The following is a 24,525-nucleotide window of genomic DNA, read 5'->3' on the forward strand; positions in this document are numbered from 1 at the left end:
CTGCCAATTTGTTGTATGCATTGAATAAACTCCAGAAATAAATATCTATTGTTGCTACTGTTGTTGTTGTTTTAATCTTTCTACCAGGAGTCATCTCATGTCTGCAATATATTCAGTGCTAGTTTATTGAATGAATGAATGAATGAATGAATAGAGTATGCTAAAGCAATAAATAGCATTTTCCACTTATTGGCTAATGACAGACTATGAATAAACATCACTAACATGATCACTTGATAATTAAATACCTTGTACAGAGCTTTGTACATTACAGGCATAACTGGTATAAGGAGACTATGACTTTATTTTTTAATTTTTTTTAACATCTTTATCGGAGTATAATTGTTTTACAATAGTGTGTTAGTTTTTCCTTTACAACAAACTGAATCAGTTATACATATACATATGTTCCCATATCTCTTCCCTCTTGCATCACCCTCTCTCCCACCCTCCCTATCCCACCCCTCTAGGTGGTCACAAAGCACAGAGGTGATCTCCCTGTGCTATGCAGCAGCTTCCCACTAGCTATCTAATTTACATTTGATAGTGTATATATGTCCCTGCCACTCTCTCACTTCGTCACAGCCCACCCTTCCCCCTCCCCATATCCTCAAGTCCATGCTCGAGTAAGTCTGTGTTTTATTCCCATCCTACCACTAATCTCTTCATGACATTTTTTTCCCTTAGAGTCCATATATATGTGTTAGCATACGGTATTTGTTTTTCTCCTTCTGACTTACTTCACTCTGTATGACAGACTCCAGGTCCATCCACCTCATTATAAATAACTCAGTTTCATTTCTTTTTATGGCTGAGTAATATTCCATTGTATATATGTGCCACATCTTCTTTATCCATTCATCTGTTGATGGACACTTAGGTTGCTTCCATGTCCTGGCTATTGTAAATAGAGCTGCAATGAACATTTTGGTACATGAGTCTTTCTGAATTATGGTTTTCTCAGGGCATATGCCCAGTAGTGGGATTGCTGGGTCGTATGGTAGTTCTATTTGTAGTTTTTTAAGGAACCTCCATACTGTTCTCCATAGCGGCTGTATCAATTTACATTCCCACCAGCAGTGCAAGAGGGTTCCCTTTTCTCCACACCCTCTCCAGCATTTGTTGTTTCTAGAGTTTTTGATGATGGCCAATCTGACCGGTGTGAGATGATATCTCATTGTAGTTTTGATTTGCATTTCTCTAATGATTAATGAGGTTGAGCATTCTTTCATGTGTTTGTTAGAAATCTGTATATCTTCTTTGGAGAAATGTCTATTTAGTTCTTCTGCCCATTTTTGGATTGGGTTGTTTGTTTTTTTGTTATTGAGCTGCATGAGTTGCTTATAAATTTTGGATATTAATCCTTTGTCAGTTGCTTCATTTGCAAATATTTTCTCCCATTCTGAGGGTTGTCTTTTGGTCTTGTTTATGGTATCTTTGCTGTGCAAAAGCTTTTAAGTTTCATTAGGTCCCATTTGTTTATTTTTGTTTTTATTTCCATTTCTCTAGGAGATGGGTCAAAAAGGATCTTGCTGTGATTTATGTCGTATAGTGTTCTGCCTATGTTTTCCTCTAAGAGTTTGATGGTGTCTGGCCTTACATTTAGGTCTTTAACCCATTTTGAGTTTATTTTTGTGTGTGGTGTTAGGGATTGTTCTAATTTCATACTTTTACATGTAGCTGTCCAGTTTTCCCAGCACCACTTATTGAAGACGCTGTCTTTTCTCCAATGTATATCCTTCCCTCCTTTATCAAAGATAAGGTGACCATATGTGTGTGGGTTTATCTCTGGGCTCTCTATCCTGTTCCATTGATCTATATTTCTGTTTTTGTGCCAGTACCATATTGTCTTGATTACTGTAGCCTTGTAGTAGAGTCTGAAGTCAGGGAGCCTAATTCCTCCAGCTCCATTTCTCGTTCTCAAGATTGCTTTGGCTATTCGGGGTCTTTTGTGTTTCCATACAAATTGTGAAATTTTTTGTTCTAGTTCTGTAAAAAATTGCAGTGGTAATTTGATAGGGATTGCATTGAATCGGTAGATTGCTTTGGGTAGTATAGTCATTTTCACAATGTTGATTCTTCCAATCCAGGAACATGGTATATCTCTCCACCTATTTGTATCATCTTTAATTTCTTTCATCACTGTCTTATAGTTTTCTGCATACAAGTCTTTTGTCTCCTTAGGTAGGTTTATTCCTAGGTATTTTATTCTTTTTGTTGCAATGGTAAATGGGAGTGTTTTCTTAATTTCACTCTCAGATTTTTCATCATTAGTGTATAAGAATGCCAGAGATTTCTGTGCATTAATTTTGTATCCTGCAACTTTACCAAATTCATTGATTAGCTCTAGTAGTTTTCTGGTAGCATCCTTAGGATTCTCTATGTATAGTATCATGTCATCTGCAAACAGTGACAGCTTTACTTCTTCTTTTCCTATTTGGATTCCTTTTATTTCTTTTTCTTCTCTAATTGCTGTGGCTAGAACTTCCAAAACTATGTTGAATAAGAGTGGTGAGAGTGGGCAACCTTGTCTTGTTCCTGATCTTAGTGGAAATGGTTTCAGTTTTTCACCATTGAGAATGATGCTAGCTGTGGGTTTGTCATATATGGCCTTTATTATGTTGAGGAAAGTTCCCTGTATGCCTACTTTCTGCAAGGTTTTTATCATAAATGAGTGTTGATTTTTGTCAAAAGCTTTCTCTGCATCTATTGAGATGATCATATGGTTTTTCTCCTTCAGTTTGTTGATATGGTGTATCACGTTGATTGATTTGCGTATATTGAAGAATCCTTGCATTCCTGGAATAAACCCCACTTGATCATGGTGTATGATCCTTTTAATGTGCTGTTGGATTCTGTTTGCTAGTATTTTGTTGAGGATTTTTGCATCTATGTTCATCAGTGATATTGGCCTGTAGTTTTCTTTCTTTGTGACGTCTTTGTCTGGTTTTGGTATCAGGGTGATGGTGGCCTCATAGAATGAGTTTGGGAGTGTTCCTCCCTCTGCTATCTGTTGGAAGAGTTTGAGAAGGATAGGTGTTAGCTCTTCTCTAAATGTTTGATAGAATTCGCCTGTGAAGCCATCTGGTCCTGGGCTTTTGTTTGCTGGAAGATTTTTAATCACAGTTTCAATTTCAGTGCTTGTGATTGGTCTGTTCATATTTTCTATTTCTTCCTGGTTCTGTCTCGGCAGGTTGTGCATTTCTAAGAATTTGTCCATTTCTTCCAGGTTGACCATTTTATTGGCATACAGTTGCTTGTAGTAATCTCTAATAATCTTTTGTATTTCTGCAGTGTCAGTTGTTACATCTCCTTTTTCATTTCTAATTCTATTGATTTGAGTCTTCTCCCTTTTATTCTTGATGAGTCTGGCTAATGGTTTATCAATTTTATTTATCTTCTCAAAGAACCAGCTTTTAGTTTTATTGATCTTTGCTATTGTTTCCTTCACTTCTTTTTCATTTATTTCTGATCTGATCTTTATGATTTCTTTCCTTCTGCTAAATTTGGGTTTTTTTTGTTCTTCTTTCTCTAATTGCTTTAAGTGCAAAGTTAGGTTGTTTATTCGAGATGTTTCCTATTTCTTAAGGTATGATTGTATTGCTATAAACTTGCGTCTTAGAACTGCTTTTGCTGTATCCCATAGGTTTTGGGTCGTTGTGTCTCCATTGTCATTTGTTTCTAAGTATTTTTTGATTTCCTCTTTGATTTCTTCAGTGATCACTTCGTTATTAAGTAGTGTATTGTTTAGCCTCCATGTGTTTGTATTTTTTACAGATCTTTTCCTATAATTGATATCTAGTCTCATAGCGTTGTGGTCGGAAAAGATACTTGATACGATTTCAATTTTCTTAAATTTGTCAAGGCTAGATTTGTGACCCAATATATGATCAATCCTGGAGAATGTTCCATGAGCACTTGAGAAAAATGTGTATTCTGTTGTTTTTGGATGGAATGTCCTATAAATATCAATGAAGTCCATCTTGTGTAATGTATCATTTAAAGCTTGTGTTTCCTTATTTATTTTCATTTTGGATGATCTGTCCATTGGTGAAAGTGGGGTGTTAAAGTCCCCCATTATAATTGTGTTACTGTCGATTTCCCCTTTTAAGGCTGTTAGTATTTGCCTTATGTATTGAGGTGCTCCTATGTTGTTGGGTGCGTAAATATTTACAATTGTAATATCTTCTTCATGGATCGATCACTTGATCATTATGTAGTGTCCTTCTTTGTCTCTTGTAATAGTCTTTATTTTAAAGTCTATTTTGTCTGATATGAGAATTGCTACTCCAGCTTTCTTCTGATTTCCATTTGCATGGAATATCTTTTTCCATCCCCTCACTTTCATTCTGTATGTGTCCCTAGGTCTGAAGTGGATCTCTTGTAGACAGCATATATATGGGTCTTGTTTGTGTAACCATTCAGCCAGTCTGTGTCTTTTGGTGGGAGCATTTAATCCATTTACATTTAAGGTAATTATCCATATGTATGTTCCTATTAGCATTTACTTAATTGTTTCGGGTTGTTCTTGTAGGTCTTTTCCTTCTCTTGTGTTTCTTGCCTAGAGAAGTTCCTTTAGGATTTGTTGTAGAGCTGGTTTGGTGGTGCTGAACTCTCTCAGCTTTTGCTTGTCTGTAAAGGTTTTAATTTCTCCATCAAATCTGAATGAGATCCTTGCTGGGTAGAGTAATCTTGGTTGTAGGTTTTTTTCCTTCATCACTTTAAATATGTCCTGCCACTCCCTTCTGGCTTGTAGAGTTTCTGCTGAAAGATCAGATGTTAATCTTATGGGGATTCCCTTGTGTGTTATTTGTTGTTTTTCCCTTGCTGCTTTTAATATGTTTTCTTTGTATTTAATTTTTTTTTTTTTTTTTTTTTTTAGTGGTACGAGGGCCTCTCACCGCTGCGGCCTCTCCCGCTGCGGAGCACAGGCTCCGGACGCGCAGGCCCAGCGGCCATGGCCCACGGGCCCAGCCGCTCCGCGGCACGCGGGATCCTCCCGGACCAGGGCACGAACCCGCATCCCCTGCATCGGCAGGCGGACCCCCAACCACTGCGCCACCAGGGAAGCCCTGTATTTAATTTTTGACAGTTTGATTATTATGTGTCTTGGCGTGTTTCTCTTTGGGTTTATCCTGTATGGAACTCTCTGTGCTTCCTGGACTTGATTGACTATTTCCTTTCCTATATTAGGGAAGTTTTCAACTATAATCTCTTCAAATATTTTCTCAGTCCCTTTCTTTTTCTCTTCTTCTTCTGGGACCCCTATGATTCGAATGTTGGTGCGTTTAATGTTGTCCCAGAGGTCTCTGAGACTGTCCTCAGTTCTTCTCATTCTTTTTTCTTTCTTCTGCTCTGCAGTAGTTATTTCCACTATTTTATCTTCCAGGTCACTTATCCGTCCTTCTGCCTCAGTTATTCTGCTATTGATCCCATCTAGAGTATTTTTCATTTCATTTATTGTGTTGCTCATCGTTGCTTGCTTCCTCTTTATTTCTTCTAGGTCCCTGTTAACTGTTTCTTGCAAATTGTCTATTCTATTTCCAAGATTTTGCATCATCTTCACCATCATTATTCTAAATTCTCTTTCAGGTAGATTGGCTATTACCTCTTCATCTGTTAGGTCTGGTGTGTTTTTATCTTGCTCCTTCATCTGTTGTGTGTTTTTCTGTCTTCTCATTTCACTTATCTTACTGTGTTTGGGGTCTCCTTTTTGCACGCTGCAGGTTCGTAGTTCCTGTTGTTTTTGGTGGCTGTCCCCAGTGGCTAAGGTTGGTTCAGTGGGTTGAGTAGATTCCCTGGTTGGGGGGACTAGTGCCTCTGTTCTGGTGGATGAGGCTGGATCTTGTCTTTCTGGTGGGAAGGTCCTCGTCTGGTGGTGTGTTTGGGGATGTTGGTAACCTTATTATGATTTTAGGCAGCCTCTCTGCTAATGGATGGGGCTGTAGACCTGTCTTGCTCTTTGTTGGGGATAGGGTGTCCAGCACTGTTCTTTGCTGGTCCTTGAGTGAAGCTGGGTCTTGGTGTTGAGATGGAGATCTGTGGGAGATTTTCGCCGTTTGATATTATGTGGAGCTGGGAGGTCTCTTGTGGACTAGTGTCTTGAGGTTGGTTCTCCCACCTCAGGGACACCGCCCTGGTGCCTGGCTGGGGCGCCAAGAACCTTTAATCCACACGGCTCAAAATAAAAGGTAGAATAAATAGAAAGAAAAGGAAGGAAGGAGGGAGGGAGGGAAGGAAGGAAGAAAGGAAGGAAGAAATGAAGGAAGGAAGCAAGAAAGGAAGGAAGGAAGCTGCAGAGGAAGAAAGGGAGGAAGGAAGAGGGGAAGGGAGGAAAGAAGGGGGGAAGGAAGGAAGAAAGGAGGGAAGGAGGGAAGAAAGGAAGGAAGAAAGGAAGAAAGAACGGGAGAAGACAGAGTAGTATAAAGTATAGTTATTAAAATAAAAAATAATTATTAAGAAGAAAAATTTCCTTAAAAAAAAAAAAAACAGAAAATTGGGTCTGTCTAACCCTAGGACAAATGGTGAAAGCAAAGCTATACAGACAAAATCTCACACAGCAGCACACACATACACACTCACTAAAAGAAAAAAAAAGGGGGAAATAATAGTATATCTTGCTCCCAAAGTCCACCTCCTCAACTTGGTTGTTGTCTATTCAGGTTTTCAATAGATGCAGGGCACTTAAAGTTGATTGTGGAGCTTTAATCCGCCGCTTCTGAGGCTGCTGGGAGAGACCTCCCCCTCTCCTCTCTGTTCACACAGCTCCTGGGGTTCAGCTTTGGACTTGGTCCCGCCTCTGCGTGTAGGTTGTCCGAGGGCGACTGCCCTTCCCTCAGACAGGACGATGTTAAGGGAGCAGTTGATTCGGGGGCTCCAGCTCACTCAGGCTGGGGGGAGGGAGTGGCACGGGGGTGGGGCGAGTCCGCGGCGGCAGAGGCCGACGTGACGCTGCACAGGCCCAAGGCGCGCCGTGTGTTCTCCCGGGGAAGCTGTCCCTGGATCCCGGGACCCCGGCAGTGGCGGACTGCACGGGCTCCCGGGAGGGCCGGTGTGGAGAGTGACCTGTGCTCACACACAGGCCTCCTGGCGGCGGCAGCAGCAACCCCAGCGTCCGACACCCGTCTCTACTGTCCGTGCCGACAGCCGCGGCTCGCGCCCGCCTCTGGAGTTCCTCTACGCGGTGCTCCTAATCCCCTCACCTCACACCCGAGGAAGCAAAGAGGCAAGAAAAAGTCTCCTGTCTCTTCGGCAGCTCCGCGCCCGCCTCTGGGGCTCCTTTAAGCGGCGCACTTAATCCCCTCCCCTCGCGCCCAGGCAGCAAAGAGGGAGGAAAAGGTCTCTTGCCTCTTCGGCAGCTCCAGACTTCTCCCGAACTCCCTCCCGGCCAGCCGTGGCGCACTAGCCCCCTTCAAGCTGTCTTCATTCTGCCAACTCCAGACCTTTCCCTGGGATCCGACTGAAGCCCGAGCCTCAGCTCCCGGCCCCGCCCGCCCCGGCGGGCGAGCAGACAAGCCTCTCGGGCTGGTGAGTGCCGGTCGGTACAGATCCTCTGCGGGAATCTCTCCGCTTTGCCCTCCGCACCCCTGTGGCTGAGCTGTCCTCCGCGGCTCCGGAGCTTCCCCCTCCGGCGCCCGCAGTCTCCGCCCGCGAAGGGGCCTCTAGTGTGTGGGAGTCTTTCCTCCTTCACGGCTCCCTCCCACTGGCGTAGGTCCCGTCCCTATTCTTTTGTCCCTGTTTATTCTTTTTTCTTTTGCCCTACCCAGATATGTGGGGAGTTTCTTGCCTTTTTGGAGGTCTGAGGTCTTCTGCCAGCGTTCGGTGAGTGTTCTCTAGGAGAAGTTCCACGTGTAGATGTATTTCTGATGTCTCTGTGAGGAGGAAGGAGATCTCCGCGTCTTACTCTTCCGCCATCTTTAAGCCGTCTCCGAGACTATGACTTTAACTGCAACAGTTTAGAGACCTGTGCTCTGACTCTCATGATTCTTGTTTTTTAAATTTATTTTTAATTAATTTATTTTAGTTTTGGCTGTATTGTCTTCGTTGTGGTGCGCGCGCTTCTCGCTGCGGTGGCTTCTCTTGTTGCGGAGCTCGGGTTCTAGGCACGCGGGCTCAGTAGTTGTGGCACACGGGCTTAGTTGCTCCGCTGCATGTGGGATCTTCCCGGACCAGGGCTTGAACCCGTGTCCCTTGCAGTGGCAGGCAGATTCTTAACCACTGCGCCACCAGGGAAGCCCTCTCATGATTCTTCTAATTATCCAAATATTATTTTGGTTTTCTGCCAAATTTATGTACAATACGTAATTGACTGCCCATTAACATTGACAGTGTGCATCTTCTGTTTACTCTTCGATTTTTAATACTAACCATATTTCTTTCAAAAAGTAAACTTTGCTTTAGTCAGAGCCATTATAAAAACAGTCTGCTGTTTCATAATGGAAAACCAGATTTAGCTATCATTTGACAAAGTTTCATCAAATATTTTTGTATTTATTAGCATCTCTGATCAATGCAGAAAAGTCTAAAATAATTGGGGTCATAAAAAGTGCCTGGGATGACAAACGATGTAAATGTAAATGCTTAGCGGAGGCTGGTGGAATCTGTTCAATCATTCTACGGATACTGTTATAGCGTTTGGGCTAGTTATGCTTTGAGTGTCCTGACCAGATCCATTCCCCTCCCTTCTCTGCTCTGCCCCAGGAGGAGGCTTAATCTTCCTGGTTTTCTTGATGGTTATCTTCCCTTTAGGTTTGATCAGTGAAAGGATGTGAAGTAGAAGGAAAGAAAGGTTGATACTCTGCTTCAGTACTTCACCTCTGGTGGCTGTTGCAAACCCTCCAGGGACATGGCTTCCTGGGCATGGAAACCTTCCATGGCTGTCCTCACACTTAGCTCCAGAAACTCAGTTTCTTCTGCTGTCCATTTATCCACATGGGTGAGAATGCCTTTCCTCCAGTGCCCATTCCTAGGTTCCTCACCATCCCTAATTTCATGCCATAAACTCTGCACACACTCTAAAATACTCCCTTCATTAAATTATCCTCATTTAAATTCTCTGGGGTAAATTCTGTTTTCTACCAGACCCTGACTTGTACAAAGGTTAAAAGAGAAAGCTCTATTGCCAGGTATTTACCAGGTATTTAACTATAAGAAAGTTATTAAACTTCTCCTAACTTCAGTTTACTTTTCTACAAAATGAGAATAACAATAGTATTTACTCATTTACTCTATAGGGTTGTGAAATTTGTATGTAATAATGTGAGAGAATCTCATGACTTCCTGAAATTTTGTGTTAATATGCTTTTATGTGTGGGTAAATGATGGAGGAGATTCATATTTTGCAACCATACGGGAAGCCAGCCTGAAAATGTAATGAAGGAAGGCAAAGCTGAAAGAATTGCAGAGAAACTCCGCTAGAGGCTCATCTAATAGCAGGACTGTTTTGTATTTCCCTTTATTGTTACCAATTCGGAGTTGGGTCTCAGTATTTACAATCACAAAACACCCAAGGTTATAAAAGAAATAAACTGTTTTCTCATGTTAATTATTAGATGGTGATAGCATAAATGTATTTTTTGATAAATATTTACTCTTGGTAAATCAGCCCATTCCCCAGGCTTGTTGAATGGTCTGCTTTGATAGCTATTTCTAAATCCTGCAGAAAATAAAATTTTAAAATCGAAGGTTTAACTAAATGCAGGAAATATTTCTAATACATCTAGTAAGTACAGAAATGCTCAGCCTGATTACACACATAATAGTTTTAAAATTGATTTAGTATTTAGTAACTAAAAATATTGGTTTTTTAGACCAATAAGAGAAAGTCAGTTTTGTGCCTTATCAGCTTAATACTGAATATAGATAAAGTAAGTTATAATGCACAAATGTCAAAGGACAGAGGTAGAATATATACCTAAGAACTTGAAAAGGTGTGCTGTTTTTATCAAGACAGCAATGTTCACTATCTTCAGAAAATTGAGGTTAGAGAAGATTTACAATTACGCTTTTATACAGTAGTAGTTTAAAATGTACTTGTGAATTTATTTTTTTCAAAATAATGACATTAGCAAACATTTTACATAGCCTGTATTGAATTTACACACTCAAATGAGGCTTTATCAGTAATAATGGGGATGAATACATTATTGCTAGACTATGTCAAAGGCGCTAACACCCCTATGAGTTACAGAAGATTGATACCATTTTTATTGATTTCTTCTGGAAATTAAAAGCTGTACTAAATTGTTTACTCCAAATTTTACATTTAGTGAAATAAGAATATCTGCAATAGCTCAGTTAACATCAATAATAAACTTCAAAAAAGGATTCTGAAAATGGCAGGCAAATTTTTTTTTTATTGTAGGCAATTATTTAAACTGCATATTTGGCTTTACGCATAATAAGTCATGTGGGGAAAACATCCACATTGCAGTTAGGTTTCCAGTATCTAGCTTTCATTTTTTTTTTTTTTTTTTTTTTTGAGCAGTGACGTTAACGGGATTTTGCCAGGTTATAAAAACGAGGGCTTTCTTGGGAGCTACTTGTAGTTTCCGAGCTGAATGGCAGAGCGCACATAGACACATCGGAAGGTGGATGGCTGGATCTCCCAGTACTGGACTGGGTTGCTGAAAAGGCTCACCCCGGAATAAGAAGCCTTTTTGGTGTTGTATCCAGGTGGGCAGAAGTCGTTAGGGCCGATTGCAGAGATGTTGTTGTTATGAAGGTAGACAACCTACAACCCAAAATAATGGCACATGGTTATTTTCCTCTAAATATATTGAGACCATACACGTATATACGTTATTTTAGTACACTCATCCTCCAGTTTAAATACCTTAATACTTCTCAAACCAAACTTTTGATTTCTCTCTCTCTCTTTTACTCGGGCCTCTCACTGCTGTGGCCTCTCCCGTTGCGGAGCACAGGTTCCGGATGCACAGGTTCAGCGGCCATGGCTCACGGGCCCAGCCACTCCGCGGCACGTGGGATCCTCCCGGACCGGGGCACGAACCCTCGTCTCCTACATCGGCAGACAGACTCTCAACCACTGCGCTACCAGGCAAGCCCTCTCTTTCTCTCTTTTTAATCTCGCTTTTCCCTCCCTTAGTCTTCCTCATCTCAGTATATGGCACTTCAGTCTTTGCAGATGACTCAGGCTAAAATCATTAACATTATCTTTGACTCTCCCTGTCTCTTATACTCTCTGCCCAACCATCAACAACTCCCGCTAGTGCAACCTTCACTGTATTCACCATGGCTAAGACCAAGCAAGATTTATCTCAAGAGTGTAAAACTTATTTAACTGGAAATCAATTAATTTAATATAGCATATTAAAGGAATAAAGGACAAAAATCACATGACCATCTCAATAGAAAAGAGAAAGCATTTGAAAAAATGCTTTCATGATAAAAATTTTCAGTAAACTAGAAATCAAAGGGAACGTTTTTAACTTGATAAAGAGCATCTACAAAAGACCTATAGCTAGGGGGGAGCGAGAAGATGGCGGAAGAGTAAGACGCGGGGATCACTCTTCCTCCTCACAGATACATCAGAAATACATCTACACGTGGAACTTCTCCTATAGAACACCCACCGAACGCTGGCAGAAGACCTCAGACCTCAGACCTCAGGCAAGAAACCCCCCCACGTACCTGGGTAGGGCAAAAGAAAAAAGAATAAACAGAGACAAAAGAATAGGGACGGGACCTGCACCAGTGGGAGGGAACCGAGAGGGAGGAAAGGTTCCCACACACTAGAAGCCCCTTCGCGGGCGGAGACTGCGGGTGGCGGAGGGGGAAGCTTCAGAGCCGCGGAGGAGACCACAGCCAACAGGGTGCGGAGGGCAAAGCGGAGAGATTCCTGCACGGAGGATCGGTGCCGATCAGCACTCACCTGCCCGAGAGGCTTGTCTGCTCACCCGCCGCGGCGGGCGGGGCTGGGAACTGAGCCTCGGGCGGATCCCAGGGAAAGGTCTGGAGTTGGCAGAGCGAAAACAGCCTGAAGGGGTTAGCGCACCACGGCTGGCCGGGAGGGAGTTCGGGAGAAGTCTGGAGCTGCCGAAGAGGCAAGAGACCTTTTCTTCCCTCTTTACCTCCTGCTGCGCGAGGAGAGGCGCTTAAAGGAGCTCCAGAAACGGGCGCGGAGCTGCCGAAGAGACAATAGACTTTTTCTTGCCTCTTTGCTTCCTGGGGCGCGAGGAAAGGGAATTAAGGGTACCACATAAAGGAGCTCCAGAAACGGGCGCGAGCTGCGGCTGCCGGCGCGGACAACAGAGACGGGTGTGGGGCGCTATGGTTGCTGCTGCCGCCACCAAGAGGCCTGTGTGCGAGCGCAGGTCACTCTCCACACCGCCCCTCCCGGGAGCCTGTGCAGCCCGCCAGTGCCGGGGTCCCGGGATCCTGGGACTGCTTCCCCGGAAAAACGCGCAGCGCGCCTCGGGCTGGTGCAGCGTCACGCCGGCCTCTGCCACCGCGGACTCGCCCCACATCCGTGCCCCCCCACCCACCGCCTGAGTGAGCCAGAGACCACAAATCAGCTGCTCCGTTAACGCTGCTGCTCCTTTGACCCCGCCCTCTCTGAGCAAAGGGCAGACGCCCTCAGACGACCTGCGCGCAGAGGCGGGGCCAGGTCCAGGGCTGAGCCCCAGGAGCTGTGCGAACAAAGAGAGGGGGTGGTCCCTCCCAGCAGCCTCAGAAACAGCGGGTTAAAGCTCCACAGTCAGCTTGAAGTGCCCTGCATCTGTGGAAAACCTGAATAGACAGCGAAATATCCCAGGTTGAGGAAGTGGACTTTGGGAGCAAGATATACCATTATTTTCCCCTTTTTTCTTTTTGTGAGTGTGTATGTGGGTGCTGCTGTGTGAGATTTTGTCTGTGTAGCTTTGTTTTCACCATTTGTCCTGGGGTTAGACCGACCATTTTTTTTTTTTTTTTGGTCTTTTTTTTTTTTTCTTTAATAGAAATTTTTCTCCTTAATAATTATTTTGTTATTTTAATAACTGTATTTTACCCTACGTTATTTTGTCTTCTCCCCTTTCTTTCTTCCTTTCTTCCCTCCTTTCTTTACTATTTCCCTCCTTCCTTCCTTCCTCCCTTACTTTATTCCCTCCTTCCTTCCTCCCTTCCTTTCTTCCTCCCTCTCTTCCTTTCTTCCTCCCTCCCTTCCTTTCTTTATTCCCTCCTTCCTCCCTCCCTTCCTTTCTTTATTCCCTCCTTCCTTCCTCCCTTTCTTTCTTCCTTCCTCCCTTCCTTTCTTTATTCCCTCCTTCCTTCTTCCCTTCCTTTCTTCCTCCCTCCCTTCCTTTCTTTATTCCCTCCTTCCTTCCTCCCCCTTCTTCCTCCCTCCATTCCTTTATTTCCTCCTTCCTTCCTCCCTTCCTTTCTTCTTCCCTCCTTCCTTCCTCCCTTCCTTTCTTCCTCCCTCCCTTCCTTCCTTTATTCCCTCCTTCCTTCCTCCCTTCCTTTCTTCCTCCCTCCCTTCCTTTCTTTATTCCCTCCTTCCTTCCTCCCTCTCTTCCTTTCTTCCTCCCTCTCTTCCATTCTTTATTCCCTCCTTCCTTCCTCCCTTCCTTTCTTCCTCCCTCCCTTCCTTTCTTTATTCCCTCCTTCCTTCCTCCCCCTTCTTCCTCCCTCCATTCCTTTATTTCCTCCTTCCTTCCTCCCTTCCTTTCTTCTTCCCTCCTTCCTTCCTCCCTTCCTTTCTTCCTCCCTCCCTCCCTTCCTTTATTCCCTCCTTCCTTCCTCCCTTCCTTTCTTCCTCCCTCCCTTCCTTTATTCCCTCCTTCCTTCCTCCCTTCCTTTCTTCCTCCCTCTTCCTTTCTTCCTCCCTCCCTTCCTTTCTGTATTCCCTCCTTCCTTCTTCCCTTCCTTTCTTCCTCCCTCCCTTCCTTTCTTTATTCCCTCCTTCCTTCCTCCCTTCCTTTCTTCCTCCCTCCCTTCCTTTCTTCTTCCCTCCCTTCCTTTCTTCTTCCCTCCCTTCCTTTCTTCCTCCCTCCCTTCCTTCCTTTATTCCCTCCTTCCTTCCTCCCTTCCTTTCTTCTTCCCTCCCTTCCTTTCTTCTTCCCTCCCTTCCTTTATTCCCTCCTTCCTTCCTCCCTTCCTTTCTTCCTCCCTCCCTTCCTTCCTTTATTCCCTCCTTCCTTCCTCCCTTCCTTTCTTCCTCCCTCTTCCTTTCTTCCTCCCTCCCTTCCTTTCTGTATTCCCTCCTTCCTTCTTCCCTTCCTTTCTTCCTCCCTCCCTTCCTTTCTTCTTCCCTCCCTTCCTTTCTTCTTCCCTCCCTTCCTTTCTTTCTCCCTCCCTTCCTTTCTTTATTCCCTCCTTCCTTCCTCCCTTCCTTTCTTCCTCCCTCCCTTCCTTTCTTCCTCCCTCTCTTCCTTTCTTCCTCCCTCCCTTCCTTTCTTTATTCCCTCCTTCCTTCCTCCCCCTTCTTCCTCCCTCCCTTCCTTTATTCCCTCCTTCCTTCCTCCCTTCCTTTCTTCTTCCCTCCCTTCCTTTCTTCTTCCCTCCTTCCTTCCTCCCTCCCTCCCTTCCTTTATTCCCTCCTTCCTTCCTCCCTTCCTTTCTTCCTCCCTCCCTTCCTTTCTTTATTCCCTCCTTCCTTCCTCCCTTCCTTTCTTCCTCCCTCTCCTTTCTTCCTCCCTCCCTTTCTTCCTCCCTCCCTTCCTTTCTTTATTCCCTCCTTCCTTCCTTTCTTCTTCCCTCCCTTCCTTTCTTCTTCCCTCCCTTCCTTTCTTCCTCCCTCCCTTCCTTTCTTTATTCCCTCCTTCCCTTCCTTTCTTCCTCCCTCCCTTCCTTTCTTTATTCCCTCCTTCCTTCCTCCCTTCCTTTCTTCCTCCCTCCCTTCCTTTCTTTATTCCTTCCTTCCTTCCTCCCTTCCTTTCTTCTTCCCTCCCTTCCTTTCTTCTTCCCTCCCTTCCTTCCTCCCTCCCTTCCTTCCTCCCTTCCTTCCTTCCTCCCTTCCTTTCTTTATTCCCTCCTTCCTTCTTCCCTTCCTTTTTTCCTCCCTCCCTTCCTTTCTTCCTCCCTCCCTTCCTTTCTTTATTCCCTCCTTCCTCCCTCCCTTCCTTTCTTCTTCTCTCCCTTCCTTTCTTCTTCCCTCCCTTCCTTCCTTTATTCCCTCCTTCCTTCTTCCCTTCCTTTCTTCCTCCCTCCCTTCCTCTCTTTATTCCCTCCTTCCTTCCTCCCTTCCTTTTTTCCTCCCTCCCTTCCTTTCTTTATTCCCTCCTTCCTTCCTTTCTTCTTCCCTCCCTTCCTTTCTTCTTCCCTCCCTTCCTTTCTTCCTCCCTCCCTTCCTTTCTTTATTCCCTCCTTCCTTCCTCCCTTCCTTTCTTCCTCCCTTCCTTTCTTTATTCCCTCCTTCCTTCCTCCTTCTTCCTCCCTCCCTTCCTTCCTTTATTCCCTCCTTCCTTCCTCCCTTCCTTTCTTCCTCCCTCTCTTCCTTTCTTCCTCCCTCCCTTCCTTTCTTTATTCCCTCCTTCCTTCCTCCCTTCCTTTCTTCCTCCCTCCCTTCCTTTTATTCCCTCCTTCCTTCCTCCCTTCCTTTCTTCCTCCCTCCCTTCCTTTCTTCCTTCCTTCCTTCCTTCCCTCCCTTCCTCCTTTCTTCCTTCCTTTCTTGACTTTCTACTTTTTTCTCCCTTTTGTTTTGAGCCATGTGGATTAAAGGCTCTTGGCACTCCAGCCAGGTGTCAAGGCGGTGTCCCTGAGGTGGGAGAACCAACCTCAAGACACTAGTCCACAAGAGACCTCCCAGCTCCACATAATATCAAACGGCGAAAATCTCCCAGAGATCTCCATCTCAACACCAAGACCCAGATTCACTCAAGGACCAGCTACAAACAGTGCTGGACACCCTATACCCAACAAAGAGCGAGACAGGTCTACAGCCCCATCCATTAGCAGAGAGGCTGCCTAGAATCACAGTAAGGCTACCGACATCCCCATACACGCCCCCAGACGTGGACCTACCCACCAGGGAGACGGGATCCAGCCTCATCCACCAGAACAGGGGAACTGGTCCCCCCAACCAGGAAACCTGCTCAACCCACTGAACCAACCTCAGCCACTGGGGACAGACACCAAAAATAGATAGAAATACAAACCTGCAGCCTGCAAAAGGGAGACCCCAAACACAGTAAGATAAGCAAAATGAGAAGACAGAAAAACACACAGCAGATGAAGGAACAAGATAAAAACACACCAGACCTAACAGATGAAGAGGTAATAGCCAATCTACCTGAAAGAGAATTTAGAATAATGATGGTGAAGATGATGCAAAATCTTGGAAATAGAATAGACAAATTGCAAGAAACAGTTAACAAGGACCTAGAAGAAATAAAGAGGAAGTAAGTAACGATGAGCAACACAATAAATGAAATGAAAAATACTCTAGACGGGATCAGTAGCAGAATAACTGAGGCAGAAGGACGGATAAGTGACCTGGAAGATAAAATAGTGGAAATAACTACTGCAGAGCAGAAGAAAGAAAAAAGAATGAGAAGAACTGAGGACAGTCTCAGAGATCTCTGGGACAACATTAAATGCACCAACATTCGAATCATAGGGGTCCCAGAAGAAGAAGAGAAAAAGAAAGGGACTGAGAAAATATTTGAAGAGATTATAGTTGAAAACTTCCCTAATATAGGAAAGGAAATAGTCAACCAAGTCCAGGAAGCACAGAGAGTCCCATACAGGATAAACCCAAGGATAAACACGCCGAGACACATAATAATCAAACTGTCAAAAATTAAATACAAAGAAAACATATTAAAAGCAGCAAGGGAAAAACAACAAATAACACACAAGGGAATCCCCATAAGGCTAACATCTGATCTTTCAGCAGAAACTCTACAAGCCAGAAGGGAGTGGCAGGACATATTTAAAGTGATGAAGGAAAAAAACCTACAACCAAGACTACTCTACCCAGCAAGGATCTCATTCAGATTTGATGGAGAAATTAAAACCTTTACAGACAAGCAAAAGCTGAGAGAGTACAGCACCACCAAACCAGCTTTACAACAAATGCTAAAGGAACTTCTCTAAGCAAGAAACATAAGAGAAGGAAAAGACCTACAAGAACAACCTGAAACAATTAAGTAAATGGTAATAGGAACGCACATATCAATAATTACCTTAAATGTAAATGGATTAAATGCTCCCACCAAAAGACACAGACTGGCTGAATGGATACAAAAACAGGACCCATATATATGCTGTCTACAAGAGACCCACTTCAGACCTAGGGACACTTACAGGCTGAAAGTGAGGGGATGGAAAAAGATATTCCATGCAAATGGAAATCAGAAGAAAGCTGGAGTAGCAATTCTCATATCAGACAAAATAGACTTTAAAATAAAAACTATTACAAGAGACAAAGAAGGACACTATATAATGATCAAGGGATCGATCCATGAAGAAGATATAACAATTGTAAATATTTATGCACCCAACATAGGCGCACCTCAATACATAAGGCAAATACTAACAGCCATAAAAGGGGAAATCGACAGTAACACAATCATAGCAGGGGACTTTAACACCCCCCTGTCACCAATGGACAGATCATCCAAAATGAAAATAAATAAGGAAACACAAGCTTTAAATGATACATTATACAAGATGGATTTACTTGATATTTATAGGACATTCCATCCAAAAACAACAGAATACACATTTTTCTCAAGTGCCCATGGAACATTCTCCAGGATAGATCATATCTTGGGTCACAAATCTAGCCTTGGCAAATTTAAGAAAATTGAAATCGTATCAAGTATCTTTTCTGACCACAACGCTATGAGACTAGATATCAATTACAGGAAAAGATCTGTAAAAAATACAAACACATGGAGGCTAAACAATACACTACTTAATAACGAAGTGATCACTGAAGAAATCAAAGAGGAAATCAAAAAGTACTTAGAAACAAATGACAATGGAGACACGACGACCCAAAACCTATGGGATACAGCAAAAGCAGTCCTAAGAGGGAAGTTTATAGCAATACAATCATACCTTAAGAAACAGGAAGCATCTCGAATAAACAACTTAACTTTGCACCTAAAGCAATTAGAGAAGGAAGAACAAAAAAACCCCAAATTTAGCAGAAGGAAAGAAATCATAAAGATCAGATCAGAAATTAATGAAAAAGAAATGATGGAAACAATAGCAAAGATCAATAAAACTAAAAGCTGGTTCTTTGAGAAGATAAATAAAATTGATAAACCATTAGCCAGACTCATCAAGAAAAAAAGGGAGAAGACTCAAATCAATAGAATTAGAAATGAAAAAGGAGATGTAACAACTGACTCTGCAGAAATACAAAAGATTATTAGAGATTACTACAAGCAACTCTATGGCAATAAAATGGACAACCTGGAAGAAATGGACAAATTCTTAGAAATGCACAACCTGCCGAGACTGAACCAGGAAGAAATAGAAAACATGAACAGACCAATCACAAGCACTGAAATTGAAACTGTGATTAAAAATCTTCCAACAAACAAAAGCCCAGGACCAGATGGCTTCACAGGCGAATTCTATCAAACATTTAGAGAAGAGCTAACACCTATCCTTCTCAAACTCTTCCAAAAGATAGCAGAGGGAGGAACACTCCCAAACTCATTCTACGAGGCCACCATCACCCTGATACCAAAACCAGACAAAGACGTCACAAAGAAAGAAAACTACAGGCCAATATCACTGATGAACATAGATGCAAAAATCCTCAACAAAATACTAGCAAACAGAATCCAACAGCACATTAAAAGGATCATACACCATGATCAAGTGGGGTTTATTCCAGGAATGCAAGGATTCTTCAATATACGCAAATCAATCAACGTGATACACCATATCAACAAACTGAAGGATAAAAACCATATGATCATCTCAATAGATGCAGAGAAAGCTTTTGACAAAATTCAACACCCATTTATGATAAAAACCCTGCAGAAAGTAGGCATAGAGGGAACTTTCCTCAACATAATAAAGGCCATATATGACAAACCCACAGCCAGCATTGTTCTCAATGGTGAAAAACTGAAACCATTTCCACTAAGATCAGGAACAAGACAAGGTTGCCCACTCTCACCACTCTTATTCAACCTAGTTATGGAAGTTCTAGCCACAGCAATTAGAGAAAATAAAGAAATAAAAGGAATCCAAATAGGAAAAGAAGAAGTAAAGCTGTCACTGTTTGCAGATGACATGATACTATACATAGAGAATACTAAGGATGCTACCAGAAAACTACTAGAACTAATCAATGAATTTGGTAAAGTAGCAGGATACAAAGTTAATGCACAGAAATCTCTGGCATTCTTATACACTAATGATGAAAAATCTGAGAGTGAAATTAAGAAAACACTCCCATTTACCATTGCAACAAAAAGAATAGAATACCTAGGAATAAACCTACCTAAGGAGACAAAAAACTTGTATGCAGAAAACTATATGACACTGATGAAAGAAATTAAAGATGATACAAACAGGTGGAGAGATATACCATGTTCCTGGATTGGAAGAATCAACATAGTGAAAATGACTGTATTACCCAAAGCAATATACAGATTCAATGCAATCCCTATCAAATTACCACTGGCATTTTTTACAGAACTAGAAAAAAGAATTTCACAATTTGTATGGAAACACAAAAGACCCCGAATAGCCAAAGCAATCTTGAGAACGAGAAATGGAGCTGGAGGAATCAGGCTCCCTGACTTCAGACTATACTACAAGGCCACAGTAATCAAGACAGTATGGTACTGGCACAAAAACAGAAATATAGATCAATGGAACAGGATAGAAAGCCCAGAGATAAACCCACACACATATGGTCACCTTATCTTTGATAAAGGAGGGAAGAATATACATTGGAGAAAAGACAGCCTCTTCAATAAGTGGTGCTGGGAAAACTGGACAGCTACATGTAAAAGTATGAAATTAGAACAATCCCTAACACCACACACAAAAATAAACTCAAAATGGGTTAAAGACCTACATGTAAGGCCAGACACCATCAAACTCTTAGAGGAAAACATAGGCAGAACACTATACGACATAAATCACAGCAAGATCCTTTTTGACCCATCTCCTAGAGAAATGGAAATAAAAACAAAAATAAACAAATGGGATCTAATGAAACTTAAAAGCTTTTGCACAGCAAAGGATACCATAAACAAGACCAAAAGACAACCCTCAGAATGGGAGAAAATATTTGCAAATGAAGCAACTGACAAAGGATTAATATCCAAAATTTATAAGCAACTCATGCAGCTCAATAACAAAAAAACAAACAGCCCAATCCAAAAATGGGCAGAAGAACTAAATAGACATTTCTCCAAAGAAGATATACAGATAGCCAACAAACACATGAAAGAATGCTCAACATCATTAATTAGAGAAATGCAAATCAAAACTACAATGAGATATCATCTCACACCGGCCAGATTGGCCATCATCAAAAACTCTAGAAACAATAAATGCTGGAGAGTGTGTGGAGAAAAGGGAACACTCTTGCACTGCTGGTGGGAATGTAAAATGATACAGCCACTATGGAGAACAGTATGGAGGTTCCTTAAAAAACTACAAATAGAACTACCATACGACCCAGCAATCCCACTACTGGGCATATACCCTGAGAAAACCATAATTCAAAAAGAGTCATGTACCAAAATGTTTATTGCAGCTCTATTTATGATAGCCAGGACATGGAAGCAACCTAAGTGTCCATCAACAGATGAATGGATAAGGAAGATGTGGCACATATATACAATGGAATATTACTCAGCCATAAAAAGAAATGAAACTGAGTTATTTGTAATGAGGTGGATAGACCTGGAATCTGTCATACAGAGTGAAGTAAGTCAGAAGGAGAAAAACAAATACTGTATGCTAACACATATATATGGAATCTAAAAAAAAAAAAAAAGTCATGAAGAGATTAGTGGTAGGATGGGAATAAAACACAGACTTACTCGAGCATGGACTTGAGGATATGGGGAGGGGGAAGGGTAAGCTGTGACGATGTGAGAGAGTGGCAGGGACATATACACACTACCAAATGTAAATTAGATAGCTAGTGGGAAGCTGCCGCATAGCACAGGGAGATCACCTCTGTACTTACTGACCACCTAGAGGGGTGGGATAGGGAGGGTGGGAGGGAGGGTGACAAAAGAGGGAAGAGTTATGGGAACATATGTATATGTATAACTGATTCACTTTGTTGTAAAAGAGAAAACTAACACACTATTGTAAAACAGTTATACTCAAATAAAGAGGTTAAAAAAAAAAAAAAAAAAAAGACCTATAGCTAGCATCATGCTGAATGGCAAAACGTTGACTGCCCTTTCAAACTAGGGACCAGGCAAAGATGTCTAATTTTATCACTTCTATTCAACATTGTACTGGAGATTCTAGCCAATGCAATGAAGTAAGGAAAAGAAATTAAAGGAATTCAGATAAAAAAAGAATACTCAAAATTCTCTTCATTTACAAATTATGTGATTCTGAATGTGGAATATCCAAAGGAATGCTCAAAATATTACTGCAACTAAAAACAATTTCAGCACAGCACTAGGGTAGAAGAAAGATACACAAAAATCAACCGAATTCCTATAAACTAACCACAAAAAATTCAAAAATAAAATTAAGGTAAACAATTCATTCACAACAGCGTCAAAAATAATACAAAATTTAGGAACAAACTTAATAAAAAATTGTGAAACTTGCACACTAAAAATGCCAAAATATTGCTGTGAGAAAATAAAGACAAAATAGAGAGATATCCTATGTTTGTGCATTGGAAGACTCAATGTTATTACAAGGAAAATTCTCCCCTAATTGATCTATAGATTCAACACAATTCCTATCAAAGCCCTAGCAATCTATCTGAGAAGAAATGAACAAGCTGGTTCTAAAATTTGAATGGAATGCAAAGAAACAATAATAGCCAAAATTTTGAAAAATAAGAACAAGGGCCTTCATTTCTAATTTCTAAACATAATGAAAACCTACAGTTATCAAAAGGCATAGTACTAGCAAGCAAAATGTGGTATATCCATACAATGAAATGCAATTCATCAATAAAAATGAATGAATTACTGACACACGCTACAATATGGGTGACCTAAAATTACTATGATAAGTGAAAGAAGCCAGCCACAAAAGCCACACATTGTATGATTACATTTATATGAAATGTCTAGAAAAGGCAAATCCATAGAGACAGAAAGTAGATTAATGGTTCCCCATGGCTGGGGATGAGATTAAGAACAACTAGAAATATATAAAAGGGATATTTTGGAGGTAATCAAAATGTTCTAAAACTGGATTGTGGTGATGGTTGAATAATTACATGATTTTGCTAAAAATAATTGGACTATATAGATATAGAAAAGAAAGTAGAGTAGGTAAAACCCCTGGGATCCTCTAGAAATGCAGGTAAAATGAGTACATGGATGCCAATTAGAGATGGAAACAAAGAGTGAGGTCCTTCTGAATGTGGGGCTCTGGGTGAATGTCCATGAGATTTGCTGATATTCAACAAAGATTTCAAAATGGCATGTTTCAGAATTTTCCGTCTGTGACCCACAGTAAGACACACACTATATATGAGCTTTAGTATATATGGATCTATGCAGATGAAACAAAAATTTTATAAAATACTTACCATTACAGTGATATTTCCTATTCTATTCAACTTATTCCATCCCATCCCATGGGATGTTCCAAATGAAACTATTAAACTGATTTTATGAACTCAGTAATATGTCCAGACTAAAATTTGAAAAACAGTAATCAAGAAGATGAAAATTATTATTCTGAAATCTAAAAACAAAACCCAAACCAACCAAACAAAAAAGCCCACCACCAACTAAAACCTTAATAATGACAACATTAGCTATTTTTATTAGGTCTTCCAAGAATCTTGGTTTTACCTGTGGCTCCAAGCTATGCTTTCTCACCACTCTACCACTACCAAAGACCCACTGAAAATGAATCAGCATGAAATAAAACGTTTTTAATTTCATCTTCATATGTAGAATTCTTACACTTTACTGAAAGCTAGCTAATGTAAATTGTGATATGTAAACTTAATCTGGAGTTTTTGGCACAACTCAATAAAATAAAAGAGATCAGAAATTTATTGACACTGTTGACAGCAGAGTAAAGGATAAACCCATTTTGAACCCCAAAGTTGAGATACTAGATTACCAAATGGTCAACTTTATAAAACGGTTTTATCTGCAAAAGAGTGTCAGTTTAAGACACAGTTTCTGAATCACCATGATTTAACTAAGTACCTACTGAAATTTCTGAAAGAAACAATTTAAATACAATCTTTAAAAAAACTGAAAAATTAGAAGAAATATACAAATATGTAAAATCTGTCGATGACCACATTATTGATCCTTTAAAAATATATAATTTAAATAATGAGTTTAATTTCTTCAAGTAACAATGGAAATCTTATATTGTTATATATGAAATTACTATGATTATTCAGGGTAATAAGCACGCTTTACATTTATAGATTTATGGACTGTAAAGCTATATTACCATAGTGGGCCATTGAACCATATCTTCTTATCTTTAAGAATACACTATAACTTGATAATTTGTATAAAGTTAATTCAGTCAGTCACACTACTATCAATAGATAAACACTGTCTTTTGACCTATATGACATCTGCTGAAGCTAAAAGTTTAAACTATTATTTTATTCCATATCTATGCACTACAGATGATATCATCTTTTCCAACAAGTATGTATTTGTTACACTGATCTGTGACTTGAAACTACCCTGCTTCATAAAAAAAATATTACACTCTGGAAGCAAGCATTATAGTAAGTTCAAGGCAGTAGTCCTAATTTTTAAAAAGTAATACTAATTTAAACCTATAGATTTCACAAAACCAGAATGAATATGTAGAAACATTAAAAATATCTCTGCGAAAGAATTTCTAAGCAGAGCTTCCTGCCTCCTAGCATCCCAGTAGGGAAGATTTGTTCCCTAGATATCCCTCACGATAGTTAGTGGCATTGCATTACCTGGATGTACTTATGATCTGCCAGCCCACCAGGCACTTTGATAAGCTTGTTGTTGTTCAAATGAAGTTCCCTCAAATGAGGAGTGTTGGCCAGAGAGTCATTGTCTACAGCAGAGATGCTGTTGAAACCCAGTCCCAACCTGCAACAGAAAACAAATGAATGGATACACTACACCTGGATTCCTTCTTACAGGCATTGTGTGATTAATCAAGTCAATAGGAAAAGAATTTTGTTTTGTTTTGTTTTTGTACTTACTGTTACCTCTGCCTAATGTGATTTTTCCAAACTTTCTGAGTTGGATAGAGCCCATTTGTTCTTAAGGTTTCAGCTCAGTTTCCCTCTTTAAAACTCCTCTGACAGTACCAGACTGGATACGGTGTACCCCTAGTGAATGCTCATATAGCATCCTGTTATCACCCTCTTGTAAAACTCTAGGGACTGTGTACTTGTGTGTCTTGCCTTGAGAAAAGTGACTGTCT

The 24,525-nt window shown here is 41.3% G+C and overlaps 1 protein-coding gene and 1 long non-coding RNA gene across 12 annotated transcripts in view; one reads left to right on the top strand and one right to left on the bottom strand.

Annotated features, from left to right (window-relative positions):
* Positions 1 to 24,525, top strand: part of LOC136792280 (uncharacterized) — a 520,212-nt gene that overhangs the window by 391,264 nt on the left and 104,423 nt on the right. For 7 of the 9 annotated variants that reach the window (XR_010835849.1, XR_010835856.1, XR_010835850.1 and 4 more), the window contains one exon: positions 10,926 to 11,059. This is a non-coding gene — a long non-coding RNA (uncharacterized lncRNA). Of the gene's footprint in view, positions 1 to 10,925; positions 11,060 to 11,544; positions 12,928 to 24,525 lie in introns of those variants that run through there. The other 2 variants (XR_010835854.1, XR_010835855.1) reach the window with 1 other exon arrangement.
* DCN (decorin) overlaps positions 10,336 to 24,525 on the bottom strand; it is a 46,590-nt gene continuing 32,400 nt past the window's right edge. For all 3 annotated transcript variants that reach the window (XM_067009852.1, XM_059081162.2, XM_059081163.2), the window contains 2 exons: positions 24,047 to 24,185; positions 10,336 to 10,732 (listed from right to left, as the gene is read on the bottom strand). In XM_067009852.1, the coding sequence (XP_066865953.1) occupies positions 10,538 to 10,732; positions 24,047 to 24,185 (334 nt within the window). In that variant the 3' untranslated portion in view covers positions 10,336 to 10,537. The remainder of the gene's footprint in view (positions 10,733 to 24,046; positions 24,186 to 24,525) is intronic.

This window comes from Kogia breviceps, chromosome 12, assembly GCF_026419965.1.
Source record: "Kogia breviceps isolate mKogBre1 chromosome 12, mKogBre1 haplotype 1, whole genome shotgun sequence".
Classification (NCBI taxonomy): Eukaryota; Metazoa; Chordata; class Mammalia; order Artiodactyla; family Physeteridae; genus Kogia; species Kogia breviceps.